The sequence below is a fragment of the Canis lupus genome, chromosome 18, assembly GCF_011100685.1.
Source record: "Canis lupus familiaris isolate Mischka breed German Shepherd chromosome 18, alternate assembly UU_Cfam_GSD_1.0, whole genome shotgun sequence".
In the NCBI taxonomy this organism is placed as follows: Eukaryota; Metazoa; Chordata; class Mammalia; order Carnivora; family Canidae; genus Canis; species Canis lupus.
Window position 1 is genome coordinate 46,135,171 of NC_049239.1, and position 19,105 is coordinate 46,154,275.

General features: G+C 62.1%; 2 protein-coding genes and 1 long non-coding RNA gene across 19 annotated transcripts in view; 1 reads left to right on the forward strand and 2 right to left on the reverse strand.

Moving 5' to 3' along the window:
* BRSK2 (BR serine/threonine kinase 2) overlaps positions 1-9,124 on the forward strand; it is a 59,860-nt gene extending 50,736 nt beyond the window's left edge. For 2 of the 13 annotated variants that reach the window (XR_005373513.1, XR_005373516.1), the window contains 7 exons: positions 461-509; positions 3,841-3,964; positions 4,600-4,780; positions 4,851-4,940; positions 5,128-5,222; positions 7,398-7,445; positions 8,581-8,671. Coding sequence is in view for 9 of the 13 variants with exons in the window: in XM_038563542.1 (XP_038419470.1) it covers positions 461-509; positions 3,841-3,964; positions 4,600-4,780; positions 4,851-4,940; positions 7,398-7,445; positions 8,533-8,756 (716 nt within the window). In the remaining 4 variants the exon portion in view is untranslated. Of the gene's footprint in view, positions 1-460; positions 510-3,840; positions 3,965-4,599; positions 4,781-4,850; positions 4,941-5,127; positions 5,223-7,397; positions 8,757-8,950 lie in introns of those variants that run through there. The other 11 variants (XM_038563547.1, XM_038563550.1, XM_038563548.1 and 8 more) reach the window with 9 other exon arrangements.
* LOC111090977 lies at positions 1,819-9,113 on the reverse strand. The gene is made up of 4 exons (XR_005373517.1): positions 8,979-9,113; positions 4,581-4,712; positions 3,878-4,007; positions 1,819-2,533 (listed from the first exon to the last, which is right to left on the reverse strand). It is a non-coding gene; the product is annotated as an uncharacterized LOC111090977 (long non-coding RNA).
* Positions 9,125-17,726: 8,602 nt separating the features above from the next.
* MOB2 (MOB kinase activator 2) overlaps positions 17,727-19,105 on the reverse strand; it is a 78,329-nt gene continuing 76,950 nt past the window's right edge. For all 5 annotated transcript variants that reach the window (XM_038563556.1, XM_038563552.1, XM_038563554.1 and 2 more), the window contains exon 5: positions 17,727-18,784. In XM_038563556.1, the coding sequence (XP_038419484.1) occupies positions 18,474-18,784 (311 nt within the window). In that variant the 3' untranslated portion in view covers positions 17,727-18,473. The remainder of the gene's footprint in view (positions 18,785-19,105) is intronic.

Consider the following 19,105-nt stretch of genomic DNA (forward strand, 5'->3'; position numbering starts at 1 on the left):
ACTTGGGCAGGTGTGGCCTCGGGACCCCTCCCAGCTCCTGTGCTTCTCTTTAGCCCAGAGGCCACTTGAGACCTGCGCCCCAGGAGGACGGCCAGCTGATGGGCGGGTGCGAGTCATCAGGAAGCCCACGGGACAGGGGAGCGGTGGGCAGCCCGCTGCTGTGGGCTGGGTGCCGAGGGCCCGTGGGCACAGCCAGGCTGTCCAAGCCTACAGCCCAGCCGATGGGTGGGCAGAGGGGGCCAGTGCCATCTGTCAGGGGCCAGCAGGGCCAGCTGGAGGCCAGAAGGCATCGCCTGACTACAGCACTGGAGGCTGGGATGGCCTCGGGGCCCTACGCTCCAGCGGGGGCCAGGAGCACGTGGGGCAGCTCCGTAGGCTCCAGGCCACGGTGTAGGGGGACTCTGGTGAGCGCAGGGCAGAGGGGTCACACCTTCTCTCCCTGTCCTTCCTGTGTGCACAGTTCCAACACCCGAGGAGATGTCCAACTTGACTCCGGAGTCGTCTCCAGAGTAAGTGACTGCTGCCCACGGTTGAGTGTGAGCCCAGCTCTGCCCCGCTGCCCAGGTTCGAATGTGTAGGGGAAGCTCGTGCTGGACCCTCCCCATGGCTGGCCAGGGTGCCAAGGGCTTCTGGGTGAAGCACCCGCATGCCTCCAGGTCCTCCTCCTCTTCTCCCTGGGACTCTGTGCTTGCCCCAGGCCCCCCTCCACCTGCTGCCTAGGACACCTCCTCTTTAGCACCAGGCTGGGGAGCAGGGCCTGCGGTGCCAAGAGACCTGACCTGTCCCGGCTTCCCTCAGAAGCCACAGCCTGGGGCCAGCTGGAGGCAAGGGACGACCCCCCTGCACCTTGAAGGGACTGATACAGCTGCTGAAAGCCCCGGCCCCCAGGCTGGGGAAGCTGGCGGACCCGAGCCCAAGCACTTGTGGTCAGATGGGCTCACGCTTCTCTGGACATGGGCTCAGCCCAGGCCGTGTTGGCACAGGGAGTCTGCAAAGGACTAGCCTACAAGTGGCATCCACCAAGGAGGGGCGCACTGGGTGGAGCTGACCGGGGCTGCCCAAGGGCAGAACAGAGCCTGCATGCAGCCAGAAATGTGGGGGCTCATAGGGATGGAGGGTCTCAAGGCGAAACATGTCCCCGCTGGCCGAGGAGGATGGAAAGCCATAGAATAGCCTGCTGGGAACTGTGTCCAGGGGAGGGTGGCATCATTCAAGGCCAGGAGCAGACTGAGTTCTCAGCTGACCTGCCGCCAAGAGGAAGGAGCAGAACCCATGGGAGGTGATGGGCAAGCAGAGCTACACCCCAGCCCACAGCGGGTCTGGACTAGGGCGGAGACCCTGGAGCCATCCCACCCCCACTCTCCTGGCAGAGGATGATGCAGGAACAAGAAATGCACTGCAGCCACGGGGCGGGGCCGGCGAGGGGCACAGGAAGTCTACTCAAAGGCCGCTGTCTCCACAACTGAGCAGGAGCTACCACGTGGTGTGCTTTGTGCGAGGCCTGGGGACGTGCACGTGCGGGTTAGGGACTCCCATCCCAGGGTTAGTGCCCCTCAGCCGAAACGTCCTGCTGCTGTCACAGCACTCACAGCCCTGCAGGTGGTCTGCAGCCTCCCCTCCTCTGGAGGCTTAGCCCCCAACTGGGGGTCCAGCCACATCCATCACCTGGCAGGTGTGACCAGTGGGGATGGAGCAGGTGCGCAGTAGCCCAGGAGGCCCGGCGTGGTTAGCGCCCCAGTACCACCTGCTGCAGAGGACATGCTTATCCACAGTGTGACCATCAGGGTTCTCAGGGAAGCACTCGGTGGGGTGCATGTGTACGAGTGTGCCCGCATGGGGCTGGTATTTATAGGAACTGGCTCATGTGATTGTGGGGGCTGGCAGGTCTGGGACCATAGGTTCGGCAGGTGGAGATCTGGTTTGGGTGAAATCACAGCCCTGAGTGTGAAGCTTGGGGAAGCGGCAGCCTTTGCCCCTGAGGCTTTCACCTGCTTGGACAAGGCCGACCATAGCAGGGAGCATGGTCTGCTTTCCTCGGAGACACCTGGCTACCACATTTAAGAAGTGGCAGCCAGCCACTGACTGGATGGCCCAGATGACACAAGACACCAGCCAGCACTGCCTCTCTGGCTCCGTCAGGCTTCTTCCAGGCACAGGACTGTTAATGATGCCAGATGCCAAGCCGGTGGCTCCCAGACTACAAACAAGTCACATTTCAGTGTTATTCTAGTCTCTTCGTCAAGGGAGGAGAAGAAGCCCCAGATGCAGGTTCTGGATTTGCCTCTCCATGTACTTGCTGGGCTGCTGGGCTGCTGGGCTGCAGGGCCAGGGTGGGCCTGGGACATGGCAGGAACACAGCCAGGGCAGGAGCCCACCCTCGAGAGTGCCAGACCCACAGTGGATGGATGGCAGGATGGCACGATGTGGAAAAGGAGGCAGAAGAGGCTGGTGACTGAGGGGACAGGGGGGCCAGCTGGATGTGCCTCCCTATCTTCACTTCTGTGCTGCTGTTCGGGCAGGATCCCAGGCCGCTCTGGAAATGGGTAGGACAAGGGGAGATCACGTGGTCAGGAAAACCACTGAAAAGTGCCTGAGAATCAGCCCCTACTGCTCGCCCTGCAGCGCTGATGCCAGAGTGAGATGCAGGGCCAGGGCCCTGCCTGTGCCTCACAGTCTCAGTGGGTGCCTCCCATCCTCGGGGCTACCAGGTGGCCATCGGGCCCGTTCGCACTGCCACGTGGCGAACTGCTCCAAGCCCAGCGGCTTAAGCACCACATGCTCCTTGTCTCAGGTGCTGTGGGTCAGGCCCCAATTGGCCAGCTGGGCCCTCCACTTTAGGCTGTCGGGGGGCCATGGTTCCCTCCAGGCTCAGCTGGGGCAGGACCTGCGGCCACACTCCCACGGTCATGGACGTGATTCAGGTTCTGTGGGCTGCTGGACTGAGGGCCTCTCCGCCACATCAGCTGGCTTCGTCACCATGCAGTGGAGACTTGCTAGCAAGCAGGAGACCCAGCCTTGAGTCACACATTCTTAGAGGGGACATCTGTCGCTCAGTTCCGCCTAGAAACAAGTCCTGGCCCTGTCCACAACCCACAGAGGGACCTGCACAGGCGCAAATGCCGGAGGCAGGATCATGGGGCCAGCAGAAGGGCGGGTGCCGACCCTGGGGTGCGCTGCGGGGGCAGGGGGGATGCAGACGCTGGACAGAGAATCAAGGGCAGACGGTCGACAGGATGGGAAGGGAAGCCCCCAACGCAAGCAGGAGGATGTGCCCCATCCCACCCTGCACAACACCTGGCTTTGAAGCAGCCTTCCTGTCCCAGGGTGACCGGGCTGGGCAGCAGGTGGCCGGGCAACCCCTGGTCCTTGAGGACAGAGGGTGGGGGCAGGGGGAGCCAAGCTGACCTACCGGGTGGTAGGGGGCACGTAGCATTCTGGCCCCCAGGCCCTACTGTCCACGTAGTGTCTCCTGCCCATTCGTCCATGTGGATGCAGAGTTTCCCTGCCAGCCCTGACCCCCGCTCCCCATGCAGCCCCAGGGCAGGGGGTACCTTCTCCAGGCTGCTACAGGATGGCTACAGAGCAAATTCCCCCAAAACTTGGTGGCTGGAACAGGCTGGAGTCAGGCTGGGGTCAGGGTGTGCCCTGGTTTCCTTTCTGGTGGGTTGTGGTGGGCACTGCCCAGACCCAGGCAGGCATGGGAGGAGGAGCCAGGTAAGACTGTGGGGTTATTAGCATTAAGGCTGGGGGGTCAGGTGGGGGGTGAGGAGCCAGGAGGGGAAGCAGACAGTGAGAAGACCCTGATGCGAGCTGCCCTCTGCCCCCACCGCCCGCCCCCAGGCTTGCCAAGAAGTCCTGGTTTGGGAACTTCATCAACCTGGAGAAGGAGGAGCAGATCTTCGTGGTGATCAAGGACAAGCCCCTGAGCTCCATCAAAGCTGACATCGTTCACGCCTTCCTGTCGGTGAGCCTCCCACCCGTCCGGGGACGCACATCACATGCGGACCCTGGGGAGGGAGGCCAGCTCCGTTCTGGGCAGCCCCTCTGGCTGTGGGAGCTGGCGTGTCCAGGGCGGGGACAGGTGTGCACAAGCAAGTGGGGCTGGGCCATGGGGGACGGGAGCACCAGGGATGGGGATGAACTTGGGGCATGGTGGGGTGGGCGGTGAGAGCTCACTAAGGCACGGGCAGCTCACAGGGGAGGGGGAATGGGGCTTACCCTCATCCCTCATGAGGTTCTGACCCCAAGGCCAGCAGTGCACCCCTGTGCCACCAAGCCCTGCCCTAGGCTGACCCCTCTAGGGCAACACTGCCTCCTGTCTCCGGGACATTTTCCCTTGCTGCCGGCACTGGGAGAGGTGCCCTTCTAAGCCCACAGAGCAGTGGGGGGATGCCCTCATCGGTGGCCGTGTGGCCCCAGCCTTGGGGGGAGAGGAGGGGCTGTCACCTCGGGTCCCAGCTGCTGCACCTTGGGACCTCCTCGTGCCTGCCTCTCATGTCCCAACCTGCGCGCTAGCTGAGGGGCAGAGGCGTCTGGCTGGCAGGGGGGCGTGGGGGCCGGCCGGTGCCCAGCACACTCACGCCATCCATCACTCCACAGATCCCCAGCCTCAGCCACAGCGTCATCTCCCAGACAAGCTTCCGGGCGGAGTACAAGGCGACGGGGGGCCCGGCAGTGTTCCAGAAGCCCGTGAAGTTCCAGGTGGACATCACCTACACCGAGGGCGGAGCGGCACAGAAGGAGAATGGCATCTATTCCGTCACGTTCACGCTCCTGTCAGGTGAGGCACAGGCCCAGGGCGTGGGCTCCGGGCTAGCTCCGTCCCAGGCATGACCCCTTGTCTCCCCCAGGCCCCAGCCGCCGCTTCAAGAGGGTCGTGGAGACCATTCAGACCCAGCTACTGAGCACACACGACCAGCCCTCCGCCCAGCATTTGTCAGGTGAGGCGGGGGCTCAGCTCAGGCCGCCCCGCGGGCTGGTGAGCAGGGGTGTGGCCCCTCCGACGTGCCCACCTCCCTGCCCCCAGGGGGGCAGGGCCTCCTGGCGCAGTGGGCCAGCCCATCTCTGCACACCCAGGGAGGTAGGGCCCAGCACACCACACTGAAAGGCGCCTCTTGTCCACCGTAGAACCCCCCCCACCAGCGCCAGGACTGAGCTGGGGTGCTGGGCTTAAGGGCCAGAAGGTGGCCACCAGCTACGAGAGTAGCCTCTGACGCTGGCAGGTAAGGTATCCGGCCCCGCCGCAGGGGCAGGGAGGGGGCTTCGGGCAGGGCCTCTGGCAAGTGCCGGACCGGCCCCCCACTCAAACGTGCGGCGGCCAGCTCCCGGCCCTGGACAGGCCGCACAGGCCCAGCACCCAGGCCGAGCAGCCAGACATGGGCAGCCTGGCCTCAGACCGGCGAGAGCAGGCTCCAGGAGGGCAGTGGCCCAGGCCCTGCCTGGGAGCCCACCTCCCTCGGGGCTCCCCCAGCAGCACCCCACGAGGCCCACAGCCTCGTGTCCACACCAGCCAACACGTGGCAGGGCTATGGGCCGCCTGCCTTCCCCATAACAGGCCTGAGTCCTCAGTCAGAGGAGGGGCTCCCCAGCCGGGCCTATGGGGGGGGGGGGTCACACAGGACTGGGACTGCCCAGGCCTAGAGAGGCCGGGAGTCCAAGAGCTCAGCATCTGGTGGGGAGTGGGCTCCGTGCCCACTGTGGGGGCGGGTCAGCCTGTGTCCAGGCAGGACGGGCATGTGCACACACCACCGTCCCTTAGCGAGGGTGTGTGACTGCTGTCAGGATGGCGGTAAGGCACGGCTTGCCCTGAGGTCCGTGTCAGGATTTGGGGTCCGGGGAGCACGTCATCCAGCCCAAGCCCTGGCTCTCTGAATAACCCCTGTCAGTTGGCTGGAGTCTTGGGGCCCTTCCTCCAGCCTGGTGGGGTCCAAGAGGCCAGACCTGTCCCCCACCTGTCCCCCCACCCCTGCCATCCTCATTCCATTGTGTGTGTCACCCTTTCCTACCCCAACATGTGCCTTGTCACCTCCTGGGCAGGTCAGGACTGGGCTGACCCCAGCATCCTGGCCCTGGGAGCCAGGCTGGCATTGCAGGTGGGGAGTTGGGCGTGAGCAGGGGTGGGGCTCGGGTGCCTCTGGCTCCCTGAGCCTTCAAGGCCTCTGTCTTCGAGCAGAGCAGTGCTGACAGAGGGAAACTGAGGCCAGGGAAGGACAGAGCTTGTCCAGGGAGGTGAGCAAAGGCCAGGGCCTGCTGTGCTGCCCAGAGGATGCCCAGGCCTGCAGCCACTGTCCAGGGGCCACAGTCCCTCAGCTCCCGGCTGGGCTGTGGACAGTAATCTAGGAGGGGTCATTCTGCCCGTTAGTAGGTGGCCCTCGTGCCAAGTCCCAGGCACAGCACTGAGCAAGGTGGACTCCACCCATTCCCCCGGGTTCCATCCCCAGTCCTGTCCCCGTCCCAAAGCTGGGGTCTCTTTTAGCCCTGTGCGCAAACCCCTGTCCCTGGAAATTCTTGGGTACCCACTCTGGGGCCCAAGCCCATTCCCCTGCCCTTGTTCAGGGGGCCTTGGACCTGGAGAGCCTAAGCCAGGACCCCAGTCCATGCCCTGGCCTCCAGGCCTTCTGATGGGTCTCCCTGAGCCCTAGCCTTTCCCAGCACCCTCCCTCCCGCTCCCAAACTCTTGGCTGGCGAGCTCAGTCCTAGAGCCACCGTGAGCAAGGGGGCAGATGCCGGGGCCCCTCAGCTACCAGGGTGAGAGACCTGGTGGTCACTCCAACAGGGACGGGAGGCTGAGAGGTCACATCCCACCCAGCGTGGGTCCCGCCCAGCACCAACACTCCCAGGCCCAGCAGAAGGTGGGAGAGGGTCAGGGAAGGCGGTGCCAACATAAGTGGAGGGGCAGATGGGACCACGCAGCTGCCTGAGCTGCAGAGTGGCAGTGAGGATGTGTAGGTGGCTAGAACAGACCCTAGCCAGAGCCCTGGGCTTCTCAGCTCTGGAGCCGGCATCCTGGGCCCAGGGCAGGACAGAGGGGACGGAGGGCCAGGCAGGCCCAGGGCACCAAGGGGCAGGCCACATCCTGTCCTCAGGCTCTGGTTACAGCAGAAGAGGCCCCCACTCGGGCACCCCAGGATCCACCCCCTAGCTCCACCCCACGTGGGCCCCACCTGGGGCCTACCCTGTTCTGGGCTCCACCCCTCCCCACCTTGTCCTTTCCCTCTGTTCTACTGGCCCCAGCAAACCCCCTACTTGGCTATGGCCACGCCCCCCGCCTGGCTCTGCCCCCCCCCCCCCCCCCCAGGGCCTGGCCAGAGGCTGAGGGCAGCGCCTGGCCAGGGATCCACATGGGAAGACTTGTTCACACGTCTCCCTCTCCCTCCTTTCTCCATTCTGTGCTCCAGACACCACTAACTGTATGGAAATGATGACGGGGAGGCTTTCCAAATGTGGTAAGAACCCCTCACGCTCACCTGGGACCCCTAGCCTGTCACCCCCACCTGCAGCCTGCTCCTGGCTGGGTGCCGCCCCCGCCACCCTTAGGGCTATCCTGGGGTCCCTGTGTACACTCGGGGCCCAGATGTGGGCACTCGGGCCCATCTAGTCCCTCACCTCTGCCAGGAGCAGCCTCGGTCACCCACCCCTAGGGCAGCCACAGGCCTGGCCCTAGGGTCCAGGCAGGCCAGGAAGGGACCCCAAGGCTCAGAGCAGTAAAGGGCCCCCGTGCCCCGAGGCCAGCAAGGGTCCCATGTGTGGGCTCTGGCCTGGGGTCTGGGTGGACTCCAGGTCTTGCACAGGAGGCTGGTGGAAGGCTTTCTGTCCACTGGAGGGGGTGCGGGGTGCTGTGCATGCACTCCCCTGCCTGCTGCTCTGGGCTGGGGAGTCAGGTTTCAGAAATAAAGCAGAGCACAGGCCTCAGGACAGTGAGAATAGGCCCACCTAGGTGGGGGTGGTCTTGCCATTTCCGCCCCCTTCCTGTCGCCCTCAGGACGTTCCCTCTGGGGTCAGGGCTCCCACGCTGGCTGCCTGCCTCCAGCCCTCCCACACCCAAGCCCTCCATGCCTGTCCACCCATCCGTCCATCTGTCTGTCTGCTGCTGACCTGTGTGTCCATGCGGTGCTGCCCGGGCTGGCCAGGGGCCTGGGCTCCAAGCCTTCCCAGCCCAGAGAGGGCTCCCTGGCCCCACGGGCACGCAGGGCGCCAGCCTGGGGCCCCAGGGTCCCGCTCAGCCCTAGGGTTTGTGGCGGTGGTGGACTCGCCGCCTCGGGGTCCAGAGTGGGGCCGGCCAGCTGGCCAGGCCCCGGGCGGATGAGGGGGGCCAGGATGGTGAGGGAGGAGGGGTCCTCCACCCGCCTGCCCGCTTGCTGCCCCCTGCCCCCCTGCCACGCCCGCTCTGACCTCATCTCGCCGGGTGTCCTTCCTGGCGTGGACACCCTTTCGTTCATTCGTTTGTTCTCTTTCTCTCTCCTTACCCCCTTCCTCTTTCTCTTCTTTTCTTTTTTCTTGTTTTCTCTTTTGTCTTCTGTTCTGTGTACCCAGGCAGCCCATTGAGTAACTTCTTTGACGTAATTAAACAACTTTTTTCAGACGAGAAGAACGGGCAGGCGGCCCAGGCCCCCAGCACGCCCGCCAAGCGGAGCGCCCCCGGCCCCCTCGGTGACTCCGCGGCCGCTGGCCCCGGCCCTGGAGGGGACGCCGAGCGCCCGACGGCCCAGGACGCGGCCAGGACGGGGCCGCCCGCCGCCCGCCGCGAGCAGCCTTAGCCCCCGCCCCGCCCCGGCCCGGCCCCGCCCCGGCCCCGGCCCGGCCCCGGCCGCCCGCCCGCGTGGACCGACCGCGGCGCCGCCGGGGAGGAAAGGAAGGGGGGCACCGGGGGCAGCGCCCGGGCCGCTCTTTCTCCTGCTGTCTCTCTCTCTGCCTGTCTCTGACAACGTCACTGTTTCCGCTCTGATACCAGGAATTATCCCGAAAAGTTAACATGTCACCTCCACGAGGCCATCCTCTGTGCTCCGCGCCGGACACCGGCTGACCGAAGGCAGCTGCCGCGGACCCGCCCTCCCTCGTCTCCTGCCGCCGCTGCCACCGCCGCTGCCCACGGCCAGGCCCCGCCCATCCACGCCGCGCCCCGCCCCGCGCAGGCCACGCCCCCCGCAGGCCACGCCCCCCGCAGGCCACGCCCCCCGGCCCGCGGGCGGCCCCGACGCGCGGGGACCCCCTGGGCAGGGCCGCGGAGCGCGGAGCAGCCGAGGTCGCCGCCCCGGCGCGGCTCCTCCCCTCCCGCCGCTCGCTAGCGTCCGCCCTCCCCCGCCCTCCCCCTCCCCCGCCCCCTCGGCCCCAGGGTCGCTCCCAGGTCCCGTCCCCTCCGCTGCTCTCGCGCTTGGCGGCCCTTCCCGGCCGGGCGGACGCTGTCCCTGGAGGCCCGGAGCCGCCTGCCTGCGCCAGGGCTGGCCGAGACCAGTATTATTTATTTGCTGTTTTAACTTATTGAGTTTCTTCACTTCTCTGTTCAGGGAAGGGGCAGCAGCAGCGCCGTCCTGCCGTCTGTCTGTGTGTCCGTGTGTCTGGGGCAGGGTGGGGTCAGGGCCGAGGCGCCCGGAGGACGGAGCCGTCGGAGCGCCGGGGCAGCGGGGGCAGCGGGGGCACCGGCAAGCTACTGTAAACTTTAAAGAATTCCTGCAAGATATTTTTATAAACTTTTTTTTCTTGGTTGTTTTTGGAACAGGGTGTGGGGGTGGGGGGGCCGCTGGGGCAGGGCTAGGTTTTGTGTTCAGTTCTTTGCTCTTGGTTCTTTCTATATACATACACATATATATATTTAAAGAACGGCGCGGTTGGCTCTGTCCCGTCGCTGTGTAGAAGCGACTCCAGCCCCGGGGGGTGGGGGCAGGCAGGGCGCTGTCCCTGGGCTCGATGGCACCGCCCGGGCCCCCTGCAGGCCCAGGCTGGGGACCATCCCAGGTCTGTGTCTGAGCGCCGGGGCAGGAGGAGGGCCCTGAGCTGGCTCCCACGCACAGGACAGCAGAGGCACCGCAGGGTTTTTTACTAAAATGACAAAAAGGAAAAAAAAAAAAATGGGGGGATAAAAGGAAAAAAGAAAGTTGGCGGCATCCTCCGCCGTGTGTGTTCTCTGTACGCAGCGAGGTCGTGGGCCGTGGCCGCCTCCCTTCGTCCCTGTCCCCAGCCTCTGCTTGTTGGTGTTGGTGGGCCCGGCCCCTCCAGGCTGGCCCAGACCCGTGCTGTGGCGAGCGCCTTCAGGAGGCGCCGGGCGGCGGCGGGCCAGGACGGCAGGTTTTGATTGCATGCCTTCGCTGTAACGAGTCCACTTTGCTTTAGGTGTCTCTTCCCCCGCCCCCCTGCCTCCCTCCCGTCGTGGACAGCTTTTACTGCTTCTGTTACATTGACCCCCCCCACCACAGGCTGGGATTTCAACACATAAACAGTTAAACACCTATAACAGCATAAGCCACGCGGTACAAGCGGGAGGGTTCTCCAGAGGCAGAAGACACCGAGAGCAATACCTCTTGTCAGCCTTCCTCTTTTGTACTTGGGACACACGCAGACGTCACGGAAACAAACAAGCCCCACCCAGTGTATCCCTTGTCAAATAACTGTGAGCAACCTTAGTTCTCGAACAATAAATTCCTTCAGTAAAAATACCCGACGCCAGTCTCCGTCCAGGTGGGTGGGGCCGGGATGCGGGACATCGGGGACCAGCTCTCGTCCCCAACATGCACTCTTCTGGGCTCTGCCAGAGGTGGATGACACCTGACATTACCTTCTGCCCTGAGGAAGAGGACAGACCCCTGTGCGGGGTTGGGGCTCTGCTCCCAGACTGAGCGGGGATCACAGGCTGGGCTGGGGGCGAGGGAGGCCCCGGGGGGGCGGGGAAGAGGGAGCTGCCACCTGGGGCTGACATGGAGCACTGCCCTGCCTGGCTGCTGCAGCTCTGCTGCCACCACCAGATCATGGGGTCACCCTAGCATCTGGACAATGAAACTTCTTTCTGCTCCTTGGTAAGAGGTGGTTGGGGCGCCATGACCCAGCCCTGGAAGTGATGGGCGAGGCTGGCGGGCAGCCCCTGGAGAATCTGGGCTGGCCTCTTCCACATAGGGAAATGGTCCCAGCCATGCCCACCACACCTGCCAGCCACGTAGGCATCACAACCATGCACTGGCCAGCCACTCCCTCTGCTGGAGCAGCATGAGGAGGAGTCCAAACCCCCACGAGCCCCAGGGCTGCCCAGCCCCACGCCACACAGGAGCACCTGGGAGTCTGTCCACCCACCACACAGCGTTGAGGATGGGCAAGGAGCAAACCATGCTGCTGTCCATGGACCCCCCCCCCAGGCGTGTCCCACACAGGCACTCCCCCCATATGTGAAGGAAATCAGGCATCACAGCATGGCCACTGCAGCCAGCTGTCTCTCCAGAGCAGGGTCCTGCCACCACAGCACCGACATGTGGGGCTGGATGGTTCTCTGTGGCGCGGGGTGACCTGCACTCTGTAGAATGCCAGCATGGTCCCTGGTCTCCCCCAGCTAAATGCCCATAGCCATCCTCCACCACCCCGCCCCAGGCAAAACTATTTCCGATGCTGGCAGACAAGGATCAGCCCTAGATCCATGCTCTTACTGCCTGTACCATCTTGCCGGAAGAGAGTGCTGCTCTGACTTTTGGAGCTCCGGCGCTCTGTGGGAATGGCAGCTGCCTCCAGCTCTGCTCAAGGCCCAGGACGTGAGAAGGAATCTGGTGATGTGGAACTGGGTGGGCTCTTTCTGGGCCAGCTGTAGGACAGCACTGTGCTTTTGAGGGAGGTGGGCACCCAGAAGGTACTTGAGGGGGTGGAGGAGACAGGCCCCACTGCAGTCGCTGAACTATATGGCATCCCATGAGCTTCAGCTGTAAAACAGGCTGAAAGAGGGATTCAGTTAGGCATGGTCACAGGGCCCAGGGGTCCTTGGGGTGCTGGCCACGGGAGAAGCCTCCTGGAGCTGTGGTCCTGCATCTGCTGTCCTGAGACAGCAGCTGACACATGCAAACCATCTCCCTTGACTTGGCCCTCTGTAAATGCCAGCAGTGTCAGCCTTAAGGGACCAGTGATGGGGAGCCCCACAAGGTATCAGTATACCCAACAGACCCACCAGCCTTGCACTTGCCCACCATCAAACCCATTTAGCAGGAAGGCCACACCCTTCAATCCTACTTCTGACACCAAGCTCTCTCTGGGTTGTAAGAAATGGAAACCAAGGGAAGTGAAGCCAAAAACTGTTGGTATGAATGTCTACTAACCCGACACTCTCCTGAGCACTTTACGCTGAACATTAAGCCAAATGGTCCTCGTGCTTTTCTGGGAGGTAGAGATGGGAACAGGTACTTAAACCAAAGGAGGATACGGTGGAGGGTCTAGCGCCTGCTCAGAGGATGGCCTCTTAGGACTGACACAGGTCTCAGGTACTGGCAAGTTTTCGGTGCCGGCCACTCCTGGCACAAATCAACAGCTGTGCATCCACCAGAGTCACGGCGGGAGGGTGCTAGATGAAGGCAGTGAGACCCGGGCCCCTCAGGGGCTCTGAGGTCCAGCGGGTGGCAGGGGCAGGATGGAGACACACACCAGGGGCTTGTGCTCTGCTGGGCTTAGAGCCTGCCCCAGACCCTGCCCATGCTCTCTGCTGACCGTGGAGGCAGAGGGTCCCAGAGGCTCCTAAGCTGCGAGGTGGGGCGACTGCTGGTGTCACGGGGGCAGCTTCCTTCTTGCTCAACATCTCTGACACCAGGGAGCTCAGCACACAAGTTGCCTGGCGGTTCTGCCCTCCCCTCCCCCTGTGGCTCAGAGCCCTCACCCCAGGTCACCAAGGGTGGAATCACCAAGTCCGGTGCCCCGTCTCTGCTGGCTTCTCCCCTTCATACTTCCCCCTCCTTCATCCAGACCACTCCCCACCATCAACCCGAATCTCTTCTGTGATTCATCCAGGGGAGAGGTTAGCGGGTAGTAGAGGAGATGGTGATGACGGCTGGAGAAAGGCAGCTGGGATGGATGGAGGCAGAAGTGTGTGCCAGCTTTGGGGCTCCAGTGGGATGGCACAGACTGTGCTGCTGGCTGCAAGCCCAAGGGCTGTGCTGCCCCACTCCTTGGTGTCAGGCCCTGGGCTCAGTGCTTCCATAGGTCATGTCCTCATGCCCCTAATGACCCTATGAGAGTTCCATGGCTCATATTCAAGATGTATTAGTTTCTTGTTACTGCTCTAACATATTGACAGACTTAAAACACATGATCATCTGAAGTTTTGGGGGTCAAGCACGGGGTCTCATGGGGCTAAAGCCATGGTGCTGGCAGCATGGGTTCCTTCTGGAGGTTCTGTGGGAGAATTCGTGTCCCAGCCCCTCCCAGCTTCCAGAGACACCTACGTCCTTGGAGTGGGGCTCTCCTCCACCCTCATGGCTAGGAACACCAGGCTGTGTCCTCTGGCTGCCTGCCAGCTCTCCGTTCCTTCTTCCACCCCCAGTTTTAAGAAATCTCATTATTATACTGGCCTAGGTAATCTCTGCATCTCCTGCTAAGCTGACCTGCAACTTAAACTCCCCTCTGCCGTGTAAGGTGCCATGCTCACAGATTCCAGGGACTAGGGTGTGGACATCTGAAGGGAAGCATTTGTCAGGCCCACAAAGACTGCCCTCGAGCAAGTTCCACATCCATCCCCCATGGAAGATACCCTCACCCCAACCAGGGTCCCCCAAACTCTCAGCAGCAATGCATCAAGCCCCACATGTCGCCTACATCACCTGAATTGGTATAGCTGAGACTTGGATCCATCGAGTGCAAAATCCTTGCCATGTGCTACCACTGAAACCAGAAGTGCTATGGTGGTACAGGTCCTGGATGCCAGTTACAGAATCCCCATCCCAGAAGGGAGACAAGAGAAGAGGGAGGGAATCACAGGTCCCAGGAGATTCCAAACTCCAGCCAAGCAACTCTGTGAGGTACTGTCAAGGCCTGGGAAGAAGTGTGTGGCTCAAGGCTCCCAGCGGTGGGCCATGCTCTCGTCTGCAGAGAGGCCACACAAGGCTGAAGCTGACGGTTCACCAGCATCCCTGCCCACAGGGCCCGGGTGTCCCACAGCCCTGCACTTTGTCCTCCCTCTGCACCCTGCAGTCCAAGCTGGCAGGGTTTCTGGCGGCATAGGACTCTTGAAGATGGTGCGGGTCTCCTGTGTGCATCATGGGCATTTGCTCCACTAGACAAGACACACCTCCAGATCCTTCCAAGAAAATCTTTTCTCTTTTGCCATTTGCAGAGATGAATGTGGGGTCTACTAGTCACATGCACAATCTCTTCATAGTGCCCCCTGCATGGCTGAACACTATGAGCTTGGTCATCTTTCTGAGGTATTAGCAAAAGGCTGTCCAGCTACAGCCTCGACTTGTTCTCCTAGAGCACATTTCTCCTGACAGTGAACCCCCTTGTTTTAGTGGCTCTTGCCACTTGGCTGGGCGGAGAAGCTCCGGCTCACCACATGTAGGGGCCCCCGTGTTCAAGAGCTCTGCCTTCCAGTGGGCTTCCCTCTCCCACGCCACTATGAGCAACAAGAAACCAGGCTGCACCTTCCACCATGCTTGGCAGTCTTCTCAGCTGAATACCCAGGTGGATGGCTCCCGAGTCCCGCCCTCCAACAACCGTGGGGGCAGAACTTGGTGGGGCTTTCCACCACGTGACACTGCAGGTTGACGGTCCCCTATCCTCCATGCCTACGGACACGGTCCTCACTTCTCTGTGCCCTCCCCAGCAGTGCCTGACACATTCCTGCTTCTACAGATGGATGCTCGTGGTGGTTTCAGGCACACCTCAAGGCAATTTGCCAGTTCTCCTCTGCGCAGCTCCTCCTTACATGTGAGTTTTTGGTAGGGGCATCCTCAACACCCATAATTCCTACCGATCACCTGCTTCAGAAAACTTGGGTTTTTTCTTTTCTTTTCAATTTTATTTATTCATGAGAGACACAGAGGGAGGCAGAGACATAGGCAGAAAGAGAAGCAGGCTCCATGCAGGGAGCTCAATGTGGGACTTGATCACGGGACTCCAGGAACACACTCTGGACCAAAGGCAGACGCCTAACCACTGTGCCATCCAGCGTCCCACCTGGGCTTTTTCTGCTGTGCCCTGCAAAACTCTCCCAGCCTCCGCCCATGGCCACTGGTCCATCCACAGGTATTTGCTGCAGGGCACCCTACCCCTGGGAACACAGTCTGCATTCATTCCCAGTCACCGCTGTGGCAGGGCCCCACAAACGTGGCTTATTTCACAGTTCTGGAAGTCAGATATCTGAAGTGGATCTCACGGGGCAACCATCCAGGTGTCAGCAGGGCTGGTTCTTTTTTTTTTTTAGGGCTGGTTCTTCTTGAGGCTCAAGAAGGAAAAAGCATTTCCTTCCTCTTCCACAGCCCAAGATGGCCATGATGCTCTGGCTCTTGCAGCAAAGAGCTAGCCAGCTGGTGGAGAGCACAGGGCATCGCCCTCACCCTCAGAGGTGTGCAGGCTGGCCCCCATCCTGGCTACCTGCCCCTTCCTGGGAGACCTTTTGAGGCCCGGTGACCAGTGCCGTACCCAGAACCCCATGTGCTCAGGGATTCCACAACTCCTTCCTAAGTTAAAGAAATATGACCATGTGTCCTGGACACCTTTCTGCAGATATAGAGGTCATTCACATGTGCACGTGCGCACACACACATACACACAATCTCAGACTCCATACAGCAGCTTGAGCTGGAAATCCCCATGTCCTCCTGGCACGGGCAGTGCCACCCTGGCCAGTGACAAGGACCCGGACTGCTCTCAGGCCCAGCCTTGCCACCTTCCCACTTCAGGCCTACGCCCAGTAGCCAGGCCCCACTCCCAGACAAGCACTGGACACAGGGCCTATTCCTTACCCCCAGCCTGGGATTCTGGGCAGAAGAGCAGGTGGAGCCAGGCCCTGCTCTGCCTTCTGCCTTCCCCCAGGAGGTGTTCCTGGGGCCCAGGTCGAGGAAGAGCCCTACCTCTGGCTCCCACACCCAGGCTGTGGTCAAGTTCTTGAGGCCTCTACTTAGGGCACGCATGCCTAGAGAAGCAGAAAGACCTGGGGGTGATGCAGTGGGAGGGGCCAGGGCACAGCCCAATAGGCTGAGGTCATAATGAGACCCAGGCCTTGCTCAGGAGGGGCTATGATCTCCTGCTGGCCCCAGAGGCAGCCGCAGGGTTTTGGGAAGCAGTAGGGGGGTAGTGGGGCTATGCCCAGTCAGAGAAGCCCAACCCTTTGGTAGTTAACATCTGCTAGCCTCAGTGGGAGAGGTCAGGCCTCAAAGGATGGCAAGGTCTGGATGCTATGGGGTGTGTCCAGTGACTGAGGGACAGAGCGGAGCATGCTTCCCCACTAACCTGGGCTCCTGACCAGACAGGGACAAAGGCATGGGCTCCGGTGGGACAGCAGCAGGCCCTGAGGGGTACAGCAGGGCCCAGGAGACTTCTTGCAGGGCAGGCAAAATTTCCCAGGGGTTCAGAGCATGCGTGAATTCAGCAGACAATACAGGTGGAACTTTCTAGAATGGTGCAAGTTAAAGCCATGTTAAAACAATTCTGATGTCTGCCCTCCGTGTCCAGGGACTGAGTCAATGGGGTGGAGATTGGTTCAAGCACCAAAGAATTTTAAAGTTGCCCCCAGCTGACCAGTGTGCAGCCAGCAGGGGAGGTACTCTGGTGCAGGGAGGAGTCGGGAAGAGAGTGCAGGACCCTGGAGAAGAAACAGGGGCCGGAACGTGAAGACAAGGTACCCCCAGGTGCATCTGCATTTGCAGTAAGCTCCAGGACTGTCAGATGGGGGGGGGGGGGGCATTCTCAGGGACAGGAGGAGAAAGAGTCATCACCAGGAGTGGAGAGAAGGTGGGCAGGCCTGGTGGCGGCCACCAGCTGGCAAGACCCCAAGGGTCCCACGGGTCATGGGAAGCAGAGCTGAGGGTGGTGGCACTCGTCTTTAGCTAGGCCCTGGGGCTGCTGATGGATCCAAAAGCAGAGGAAGGTCACAAGCACATTTTGCAATAGCTGAACTTACAGGCAGGAGGGCAGAAACTGATGACCTTTCTGGTGGGGTGAAGGCTGGGGTAGGAAGGGTATAGGAGCGGAGTCAGGAGTCAAAGACCCCCACACTTAGGGGTGGGGTGGGGTGAGCATGACAGCCAGAGAAGGCCATCCCCTGGCAAGATGTCGGGTAGGAGGGTAGAGTGCCCCTGGAGCCCACTCTTCTCTTCTCTGCCTGCACAGGGCCTATACCAGCTCCAGGGTTACATTAGGTGCCGTCCTGCCCGGCCCCTGCACTGACCGCACTCCTGAGCTCTCCTCTGGGCTCACCACCCAGACACCACAGTGCCCAGGCCAGGGCTGACCCTTACAGCAGAGCCCCCAGGGCTGGGCTGGCCAGGAACCCCCAGCCTGCTCCAGCACACACTCCAGGGTCCCTGCCACCTGCACAGGAGGGTGTGGGACGAGCAGAGTGATCATGACTCCCTGAAGATGCAGGAAACAGGCATGTCCCTCCCCATCCCACTCCCAGCTCCCCAAGGTCCTGCAGGGGAGCCTGTGGTCAACCCTGGCAGCAAGGGCCTAGCCTGGGGTGGGCAGGGGCCACTGGAGTAGGCAGGAGATGGGGCACCCTCAGTCTCGTGGCAAGCACGGAGGTCACCGGTGACGCCGAGGATACACACAGGCGCTGACCTGAGAGAATTATTTTTATTACGACCAAACAGGTGAGCCGAGCAGGGACACCCAGCCTTCCGGCAACAGCTGCGTCTCCACACAGGCTGCCCGCCCAGGCACCTCGGTCCTAGGCCCAGCTAGTCCAGGGGCCCTTGTGGGCGGCAGGGGAGTGGGGGACATGGCCACAGGGTCAAGGCCCCTGTGGACATCCAGATGGGACACTCCCATCCCACCCACTCTGAGCCGCCAACAGCGGCGATCCAAGCCAGGCCAGGAGAGGGAGGTCTGCGGGGCGGTGGGGAGGAATCTCTAAAACAGCCCCACCCTGGAAACCAACCAACGAGAGCCCATGTCCCTCCTGGGAAGGAGCCCCAGCTCTCACTGGTATATTTCTCTCCACACAGCAGAGCCCCCAGGGGAGGCAGAGGCCACGCGGAAGCCCAAAGAAAGGAAAGCCCCACAGGAGAAGGAAACTCAGACTGGCAGGCCCATAAACGTTTGTTGAGCGAATGAATGAAATCCAAAGGTCCTTCTTGACAAGCGGCACTCATCCATCCAAGAGGAAAAGCCCGGCGGGGAGCCAGTCCGACGCACGGCCTGCCAGCGTCTGGAGAGCCCACACTTAGCGCGCCCGGGCCAGGTGGGGGGGCAGCGGCGACCTCTCAGACCTCCCGCCGCGCGTGCCCGGTACGTGTGCGCACACACACAGGCACACGGACCACCGTCTCTCTGCACATGTGCACGCCTGTCCAGCCTGGGGCTCACCTCTCCTTCACGTGGTTCTGTGCCCCCGTGCCCCCGCCGCTGGCCCCATCGCCCCCACCCCCGCCACGGCCCCCAGCGCTGCACAGCACCTCCGTGAGGTCGTCCATGACGGCGGTCTCTTTGGGGTCGAGCAAGTTGAACTCCCTGGCGAAGAGGATGAAGTGGACATAGAGTGTGTTCAAGTGTCCATGGAGCTCAAGGGCCAGGGTCTCCTTGAAGTGGGACCAGTAGATGTGTGCCAGCACGTGGAACAGGTACTTGCAGATCTTCTTCACCAGAGACTCAAAGGAGCTGGGGAATTCTCTGCCTAGGGAAAGAGTCCACAGCGTCACCCTGTGCTCTGCTTCACCTACCACACTCCTCCAACTTCTCTAAGCCCTGATGCAGCACGCCCATGCCCCACCACCCCCAATCCCAAGCTCCCATCATCAGGAAGGAGAGGGCCAGACCGGCTCTGCAGGCTCTTGGTGCTTTCTGCAGGACCAGCCTGGAGGGTTCCCACCTGCCACACCCTCCCCACAGAGCAGCTCACTGGCAGGCACCTGAGTGACCAGTCACCCTAGGCCTGGCCCCAAGAGCTGCACCAGTAATGATCAGCTTGACTGTACTGGCTGCTCTGCCACAGGTC